Source organism: Condylura cristata, unplaced genomic scaffold, assembly GCF_000260355.1.
Source record: "Condylura cristata isolate star-nosed mole 26May11 unplaced genomic scaffold, ConCri1.0 scaffold00041, whole genome shotgun sequence".
NCBI classification, from domain to species: Eukaryota; Metazoa; Chordata; class Mammalia; order Eulipotyphla; family Talpidae; genus Condylura; species Condylura cristata.
Window position 1 is genome coordinate 4,974,920 of NW_004567142.1, and position 9,311 is coordinate 4,984,230.

At 61.2% G+C, this 9,311-nt stretch overlaps 1 protein-coding gene across 1 annotated transcript in view; it reads left to right on the forward strand.

Moving 5' to 3' along the window:
- The window catches only part of PRR12 (proline rich 12), a 22,640-nt gene extending 16,015 nt beyond the window's left edge, over positions 1–6,625 (forward strand). Inside the window, exons 10-15 of the mRNA XM_012733506.1 lie at positions 1–196; positions 3,653–3,778; positions 3,986–4,083; positions 5,165–5,311; positions 5,387–5,482; positions 5,681–6,625. The exon at positions 1–196 is cut by the window's left edge and continues 34 nt beyond it. Of these exons, the coding sequence (XP_012588960.1) occupies positions 1–196; positions 3,653–3,778; positions 3,986–4,083; positions 5,165–5,311; positions 5,387–5,482; positions 5,681–5,827 (810 nt within the window). The 3' untranslated portion in view covers positions 5,828–6,625. The remainder of the gene's footprint in view (positions 197–3,652; positions 3,779–3,985; positions 4,084–5,164; positions 5,312–5,386; positions 5,483–5,680) is intronic.
- Positions 6,626–9,311: the final 2,686 nt, after the last annotated feature.

A 9,311-nucleotide genomic window follows, 5' to 3' on the forward strand; every position in this document is an offset into this window, starting at 1 on the left:
GAGCGGGGCCCCACTGCCGGGCAGCCCGCCACGTCCCGGCTGCCCAAGGCCCGGCCCCCCAAGGTGAAGGCTGAGCCGCCACCTAAGAAGAGGAAGAAGTGGTTCAGAGAGGCAGCGGGCAGCACCCCCGGGGGTGGGGGCCCCCCGGGCAGCTCCTCGGACTCAGAGTCATCGCCTGGAGCGCCCAGCGAGGACGGTAAGACCTGGCGGCCGGGGCCGGGCCGGCTGGGGGCCTCGGGCATGGACGGCGGGGACGCCCAGCGGCGGCTGGTCAGCACAGTAGAGTGACAGCCCCTGGGCCCTAAGCAAGGAGCCGTCAGCTTGTCGAAGGTCCCCAAGTCTCGGCAAGTGGACGCCATGGTGAGCTTCGTGACAGATGCAGAGACTGAGGCAGGAAGTGGCTGCAGCACAGCGGGCCCCGGAGGGGGCTGGGGGGCCCGGGGGGCCTGTGCCTTCGTGACCTCATCTGCAAAATGGGTTCGCAGAGCTGGCACATCGGAGGGTCCTTGCCTGTAGTGGGTTCAGGATGTAGACAGTGTTGCTGGGTGTGTCACCATGACAGCAAAAACAGAGGCGCCCCTCACTGAGCGTGATGGCCTGTCCGGCCGCTCCCCGCCAGGTGGCAGGCAACGCTGAAGCACTCCACACTGCCTCTGGCGCCACGCAGCTCTCCTCCCTTTGCAGCTGAAAAAACGAGCGATGCCAGGGGGTTCAGTGACCCCTGAGCTCACGCACCCCTGGGGGTAGAGGGAGCTGTGCGCGCACGCTGCACATCCGTGAGTGCCGTGAGAGGCGTCCGGTCCGCAGTCCACCCAGCCCTGACCTGTGGGGGGTTCCTAGAAAGGAGGTTCTTCTAGAGGTTGCCCGGGCTCCCACATTCCTCTCTTCTCCTTGCTCTGCTGTCCCCAGCAGGTGGCTCTCAAACACCTGGTCCCGGGCAGGAAGAGGCACCTGGGAGGTTCCCCACCACACTGTGTCGCCTGATCTGGGTGTGGCTCCCCAGCCTGTCTACTCTCCCGTTGGCCGGAACTCAGTCACGTGTCCACACATAGCTGCAAGGGAGCCAGGGAAATGTAGTCTTTTCCTCTGGGAAGCCTGTGTACCTCTAAGAATAGGCCAGGTGGGAAAAGGCAAGGGCTGCGGTGTCATGGTCAAAGGAGGAACTTTACCAGAGGCCACCAGGGAAAAAAGCCTTTCCTTCCCTGGCCCTCAGTTTTCTTAAAACAAAGCAAAAGGATAGTTCTATATTTATGGTTCCTGTATTGAGGACATACAGTGCAATGGATTCTAATTGTGTATTGTCTCAGTAACCAATTTTAGAATGTTTTCATCACCCAAGAAGGAAACCTGCCACCCATTGGTCTTCACAGCCCTCCTCCCAACTCCCAGGCGTTTGCAACCACTAAATGGCACTTTGTAGATTTGCCTGTCGTTGATTGCTTGATCTGAGTGGAGCCCTACTATGTATAACCCTTTGGGAACTGGCTTCCTGCACAAAGGTCATGTCACGCAGTATGTGCTGCGAGTTGCACCCACGCTGTAGCATGTCGGTGCTTCGGTCTTTTTCATGGGTGAATAATATTCCACAGCGCTGATGGATTCTTTCGCCACTCCACGGGCTCTCTGGTTGTATCCACTCTTTGGCCTCCCTGAACAGACATGACAGCCCTGGCATTTCTAAGCCTGTGAAATGTGGGGAGAGGAAATGTGGGGAGTAGCAGGCCTCCCAAGGGTCAGTGTCTTTCCTTGGGCCTGGGGCTCCTCTTCCCCTGAGCAACCAGGAACCTATCTGACCTAAAAACTGTGAATCCCAGGCGTTCGCAGAATCTCGTTTGTCCAAAGTCTTCCTTCGACATGTGCTGGAAGCTGGAAGTCCAAATTAGATCTGCCGGCCTCTCCTTTCTTATATTCATACTGAAGGTTCTAGAAAGAGGCTAGAGCAGTGTCTCCACCTCCTTTCTCTAATCCACCCCCATCTGGCCGCCTGAGCCCCTCAGATGTGCCACGACTGGGGGGGCAGCAGAAGAGATGAGGTCTGTGTTCTCATTGGTGCCCCACGGTGGTGGTGGTGGGGGGTGGCTGGACCTCCCTGGGGCATAAGGGGTTAGTCTCAGCACTACGATGCTGTCTGCAGCACAAGTTCAATCCCCAGCCAGGGAGCCGACCCACAGGGTGCAGCAGACCCCTCCCATCTGCCTGCTGCTCCCTCAGCAGTGGATTTCAGTCAGTCTGCCTGTTCTGCTCCCCATTCATCTCTGGGTAATCCTCTCACCCACCCACCCCTGCCCCCCACACACACCTCTGGTCTGTACCTCAGTTCTTAACATGCATAAATAAATAAATCTTTTTAAAACATAAAAGCAAAGCCAGGGTGGGAGGAGGTCAAGCCGGTGAAGACATGCTGTAACAGATTACAGGCCATTATGAAAAATCAGTGCACAGGTAGGTGGGATTAAAAGAAGTTAAGAAAAGTAAAGCCAACCAGAGATCAAGGAGCTAAAAGGGGTAAAGTTGTAGGAAGATTGGGTGGATCCCTGGGAATGACATTGGAGCAGAGATCTGAATGCCTCGGGGTCATGTGACTAAGGAGAGAACATTCCAGGCTGCGGCTCGGCAGGGAAGCCAGGGCCTGGAGTGAGAGAGGACTGGGCAGAAGGACGAGAACAGTCGTAGAGGGATTTTGGCCTGGGGTGGGGCGGCTCGGCCTGACAGGTGACCCCCTTCCTCACCGGCATTGGGGTGCCCTCCTTCACCCTCGCTCTCCCCCACACTGCTCAGGCTCCTTGTGGGTTTCCTCAAGCCATGTCCTTGGCTCTGTTCGTTCTTGCTCTTCCGCACCTCCCGCTGGCAGGCTCCCCAACTCTCCAGGGAGCCGCGGGCCCGTTCCTCCCCGCCCCCCAGCCCACTGAGCTCCTTGTCTGTTTTTGGGTTGCAGGGTCTGCTTCCCCCTTCCCCCACCACCCGACAGTGCCCTTGGCTCCCTCCCTGCCACCGATGACGGTTCCTGTCCTGCTCCTTGCCCTGACTGCGGCCTCCCCTCTGCCCTGTCCCACGGCCCCGCCCTCCTGCTGGGTCACCTGTCCCTCATCTCTGAATCCTCTAATGCTCCACTGAGCTGGCCCCTGGGCACCTCCTGTGCCCCCCTCCCCATGTGACCCCAAAGGGGTCTTTCTGTACTTACACTTACTCACAGCTCTCCTGTGGCTCCCTAGTACCTACCAGATGAAGGCCCTGCTGTTTCCACCGTGTTTGTAGGCCCTGGATGACCTGACCTGCACAGTCTGAACTCCAACCTCCTCCTCCAGTCTTACCTTTTATGATATAATCTCTCTGACTTATTTTACTAATGCTTTAGACTTTACCAAATCGACATTGAACTAGTCAAACACTAAGTTAACTGGCTAGAGTGCTCTCTTCTGGCACTTAAGACGCACATGAGACTCGCTTCTGTGAACTTGAACAAGTCTTCTCTGAGCCCCAGACCCTCCCCAGATTAAGATCATCACAGAGGCCTCTGTGACGGCCTGTCAGTCTCCCGTGGGGGCCTGGGTGTCCCTGAGAGCAGGGGTTCTCACCTGGTCAGGTCTCTGCTTGCCACGCAAGAGGCCTCAGAGGAAGTCGGAATACTGAGCACATCCTATTTCTTCCCCAGAGCGGGCAGTACCCGGACGTCTGCTGAAGACACGGGCGATGCGGGAGATGTACCGGAGCTACGTGGAGATGTTGGTGAGCACAGCACTCGACCCTGACATGATCCAGGCCCTAGAGGATACTCATGGTGAGCTGCCGCCTGGGGTGGTGGGGCCTGCAGTCGGCGTCTGAGGTGGGGGCTGGGGTCCGGACAGGAGTCTGAGGGAGGAGGGGCTGGGGCTAACCTGTGTGAGGGCGGAGAGCGCAGAAGACTGGGGACCCCGTCCCCTGCCTCTCCTTTGCCCCATTGCATTGTGGGCCGTGGCTCTTCTGATGCCCCCCCCTCGTCTTTCAGATGAGCTGTACCTCCCGCCCATGCGGAAGATCGACGGCCTCCTGAATGAGCACAAGAAGAAAGTCCTGAAGCGGCTGTCGCTTAGCCCGGCCCTGCAGGTGCCCGGGGGCCTGGGTGGGGTGTGTAGGGCCCGTGGGTCAGGCCTGGAGGAAGGGCGCACGTGTCAGCCGTGGAGACAGGCCCCAGAGCTTCAGACTCGGCCGGGGGCAGGCTGGGCTTGCAGCGGCCCTGCAGCTGATGTTGGGGGGTGTTTGGGGGCCTGGGCCAGGTACCACGTGGCGGTGGAATGAAGGTTTAGGGACAGAGGCAGTGCCAGGGCTGTCCCAGGGCTCTGTGTGCCAAGGCGAGGTTGGCTCTGATGGTCTCTGCATGGCAGGTGCTGCAGACACCTGCAGTTCTGGCTGTGGCTGCAAGACTAACACATCCACTGAATTCCCGTCCGGGACGGCCCGGCCGCTGGGCTGCGGGGCCCGGGCAGCTCTGAGCACGCTAGGACAGAAAGTCACATGGCCCCGAGAATGCCAAAGAGGTGTTACTCTGGCCCTGAAAACTCTGGGTGGGATGTGGATCCGGGTCTGAGGATCCTGGGGTGGGTTTTAGGCCCGGAAATTCTGAGTGGGGTGTTTCTCAGCTCCGGAGCCGGGGCAAACGCCAACGGGGTTCTGGAAGCCCAGCGGGATGTTTCCAGACTCGGGGTTCAGGGACTGGCCACTCGGGCTGCGAGCGCCGAGAACTGCGGGTGGATGTGAGCCTGGTTTTAGGATTCTGCGGGCGAGTGAGAGCACGGAGCGGGACGTCAGGGTGGATCTTCGGCTTTGGAGTTCCGCGGGGTGGTAGCCCGGAGCCTAGAATTCTAGGAGAGAATTGTGGTGGAGCCGAGCGTCCTGTGGCTGAGGGCTCTGGGGTGTGATCTCAGGCTGCTTCTGCTAGGCCTGGGCGGACATCAGTCTGGCCTTGAGCCGGGCCGAAACAGCAGGCGACCAGGCTCCCTGGGCCCGGCCGCACGGCCCCTCCCCAGGCCGGCCTGGGCCCCCCGTCCTTTGAGGCGGCCTGGGCTCCCGAGCATCTCTCGTGTCTGCAGCCTGGAGGGAAACTGAGGCGCCGAGGGCCCGAGATCGGTGCGGGCCCGGGGTGTGCGGGCCCGGGCGTCCCGCTGACGCCCCCCGTCGGCCCCCGCAGGATGCGCTGCACACGTTCCCCCAGCTGCAGGTGGAGCAGAGCGGGGAGGGCTCCCCCGAGGACGGGGCCGTGCGGCTGCGGCCGGCCGGGGAACCCTACAACCGGAAGACGCTCAGCAAGCTCAAGCGGAGCGTGGTCCGAGCCCAGGTGGGGCCGGTGGCGGGGGCGGCGGCGGGGGGTTGGCGGGGGCCGGCGGGGCTGAGTCTCCCCTCTGCCTGCCAGGAGTTCAAGGTGGAGCTGGACAAGTCGGGATACTACACGCTCTACCACTCGCTCCACCACTACAAGTACCACACCTTCCTGCGCTGCCGAGATCAGGTGAGGCCCCGCCGCCCGCCCCCAGAGCCGGCCCCGGCGGCTCTGGCTGCGTCCTGGAGGCCGGACCCAGTCCCGGTCCTGCAGGCGCCCAGGCCCTCCTCAGAACGACTGGAGAAGGCAGCCCCGGCCCCTCCTCGGGGCGCCCAGCCCCCCACTGCCCGCACACCGGCCCTGGCCAGCCGCCTCTCCTCCCCGCAGACCCTGGCCATCGAGGGCGGCGCCGAGGACCTGGGCCAGGAGGAGGTGGTCCAGCAGTGCATGCGGAACCAGCCGTGGCTGGAACAGCTCTTCGACTCCTTCAGCGACCTGCTGGCCCAAGCACAGGCCCACAGCCGCTGCGGGTGACCCCGTCCAGGCCCGGGGCGCTGCCTCCAGGAACCCAGAGCTGGGACGGAACTGTGTCCTCAGGCACTGACCCCTGGGCCCTGCGCCCGCCCGCAAGGGGGGTCGTTGGTCAGGGTGTGTCTGTGCTGCCCCCCGCAGGGCAGGGTTCAGAGGTCGACTCCCCCTCCCCCAGCCTCTCCGCTCCCCCCATACCTCCCACTGTCCTGTGTACAGAGAAATTATTTATATATATGTATAAATGTCTATTTAGTAACGGTTTCCCTCCCCTGGCCCCAGTCCCCCCTCCATGGCCATAGCCCCAGCCCCTCCACCTTGTACATAATGTATAGGAAAAGTCTATGTATGGTTGAGGGGGCGGGGTGGCTTCAGAGCAGGGGGACCCCTCCCCCCACGCCCCTCCTCCAGGCCAAGATCTTTGCTAAGGCCATCCATCCCCTCCCCAGGGCATTCGGCATCGGGTGGGAGGGGAAAGCGCATCTTGTTAATTATTTTTAATCTTATTTATTGTACATACCTGGGGCGGGGGAGGGGGAGGGGAGAGAGGTTCCCTCCGGTAGCCCCCCCTTTTCTACTGCGATATGTCTGTGTCTGCCCCCACCCCGGCCCCTGCCCTTGTTGTCTGGATGTGGTTCTATTTTTTATGGGTCTCCTTGCCCCTCCTCTATCCACTCTGCTCCCCGCCCCGCCGCCCCCCTCCTCCCCCTCGTTCTTGCTCTTTCTTGGGCTTCTGTACAACTCAACTTGTATACACCGTGTACACACGACCAGCCAAACGAAAACCCAACAGCAAACACTTTACAGGCCGGCTGCAGCCTCTGTCCTGCGCGTCGGGGGGCCGCCGGGACTTCACGGGCGTGCCGCGCTTTCAGAGGATCCGTTTGGGGAGCAGGCTGGGCCAGCTGGGGGGTGCTAGCGTCATTTCCACCGCGAGGGTGCAGTCAGGTCAGCCCGATCGGGGCCGGCGATGCCAGTGTTGACTCGGTGGAAGGCGACTCCCATGGCCGCAGGTCCAAGCCCTCCCTGCCCCGCCTGGCGGTGGCTGGCGCCCCCCGGGCTCTACATCCAGATCTCGGATGCTACAGCCTGTGTCTGCCTCGGGTTGAGGGTCAGGAAATGATCCGAGTTCAGGGGGAGGAAAGGATCCCTGCTCCCAGAAGGCAGCAGTAGCCAGCTTCACTGTTGGGGGCTGGCCAACCCTCTCGGGGCCCCCTAGCGTGAACCCAGGGCACCTGTACCTCCTTGGACCCTGTAAACGCAAGGTGGCGAGTGGATGGCAGCTGGAAGGCCTTTGGGCTCGGGGGGAACCCTGGGTTCTCGCGCCCAGTACTTGCTGCCGCTTTTGAGCGCCACGATCCCCGGCTTGGCCTTGGGAACTGGGAGACTTGCGCCGTCTCGGGGCTGTTTCTGCCAGTCGCTGCCTCAGAACCAACCCACTTTTTCTTTTTTTAAGATTTATTTATTCATTCATATGGAACTGGGGTACAGGCCAGAGATGGGGAGGGTGAGGGGATTCACGAGAGACACAGAGGGGAGCAGCGGGCGGGCCAGGAGAGGTCTGCTGTGCCCTGTGGTCACCTCCGGGGCAGGCGGGGATCGAACTCGTGCAGAAGTGGCGTTAGCTTCTCAGTGCTGGGCTTTAGCCCGTTGCGCCACCAGGGAGGGCCTCAACTCACTTTTTCATAAAAGCTGGGGTGGCTGCTAATGGGCATTCAAGTTTGGGGAACAGCAGATGGCAGCAAGTGTCAACATCTGGAAGTTAGCTGGTATTCCAGGACGCAGCTCCCTGCACCCCGGGTCCCCGTGCCCCAGGGCCCATAGGTGTCCTAGAGCTGTGGACCCCACACTGGAGATGTTGGCCACAGGCTGGAGACCCAGTGTGAGATGCGGGGTGCACTATGGGCCTCTGGGTCAAGAAAGAGCCTGTTTGGGCACTTTGGGTGTCCCCTGGGTCCCACCATGGTTCTAGGGCCCTGGTTTTACTGAACTGAGGGTGCATGTTTCAGCAGAGAGCAGGTGGGGGTGAGTGGTGGCCCAGCACTGGGAGAATCCTGTGGTAGCTTCAGGTGAGGCTGGTGCACTTGTCTTCCAGTGGGGTCCTGTGGCACTTTGGGGGCACAGCTCAGGCAGTCGGTGGTGTTGGGGCCAAGAGGCTCCAGACCGTCATCGCCCCAGGCCAGAGGTCTGGGGTGGGTAGGACTTTACCAGAGGTGGGTGGGCAGTACCCCCCACCTTGGTGGAAGGATGACTTAGAAATCCAGTGGCCCAGACTTAAATCCCAGGTCAGCACTAACCAGGGTCAGGTTTGCCATCTGTGAAATGGGCTTCTCCGGAGGTGAATGAAAATCAGATGCCTGCGCTCCTGTTGCTCAAAGCAGGACAACCAAAGAGACTTGGAGGAGGTGGAGAGGCGCGGTGGCAGAGAGCTAGCGGCTCACGTGGGTCATGGGGGCGGCGGGGAGGGTGGCCAAAAAGTGGGCCCCGTTCTGCATGCAGGGTCCCCCGCCCCGCGGCTGAGTCAGGTGACCGGCGTGCACAACACCCGGCTTGGCCCTGTTGAGCGCCCCTCCCGAGGCTGCGGCCGGGCCGGGGCTGGCTGGAAGCGGTCGCGCCCGAGTGGGGGTGGCCCGGTGAGCCCGGTCCCCGGAGGGCGGGGTTCGCGCACAAAGCGGCGCTGCCGCCGCCTCATTCCCAGGGCGGAAGGTTGGTCGCCCGCCAAGGATTCTGCGATAATGAAACCCGGAAAGGGATATTTAGCTAATCATTGTTCTAATCTGGAATACAGAGGGACATTCATGGTTCTGGGTCAGGAAAACAGTGGGCGAGGGCACCGGTCCGAGCCGCGGGTAGGTGCCGGTCCGCCGAGTTTGGCCCCCATGCGCCTTCTCTGGGAGCTGTCCGCAGCCGCCCCCACCGCGCGGGGCCGGGGGTCCCAGGCACCCCTTCTGCGTGGAGTCGGGTTCTGGGGTGGGGGTGGGTGGGGAATGGTTCAGGGACCCAGGGAATGTCAAGGTAGCAGGCCTCTAAACTGGTATCCGAGTTTCAGGTGGCAACATTCAAGTCAGGTTTCTGGAATGACATGTGGAAATACTGGGGTTCAAATACAGGACACTGTATTTGAACGTCCAGTTCGATGTCTGGTTTTTCCAGATGAGCAAGTGGAGTGTATGAGGGGGTCCTGGGTTGGATCTGGGGGGACCTAAGGGTTCCCAAGCTGCAGCATTTCAGCAACTTGTTTAGGGGTGTGGTGTCTTGAGATGCCCTCTCGTCGGCCCCTCCCACGAGAGACTCGGGGTGTGCCCACACTCGACCCAAGGTTCAGACTCTTGTCCAACTGGGAACCTTCTGGAACTGAGAACTTCCAGTGCACCCGGGGCACAACACCCCCCACCCCTTCTCCAGCAGGAAGGGCTTCCTCACACCGGTGGTGGGAGGGGACAGGCAGGGTGTACAGCAGTCATTGCCTGTCTCCAAGACGCCAGAACCT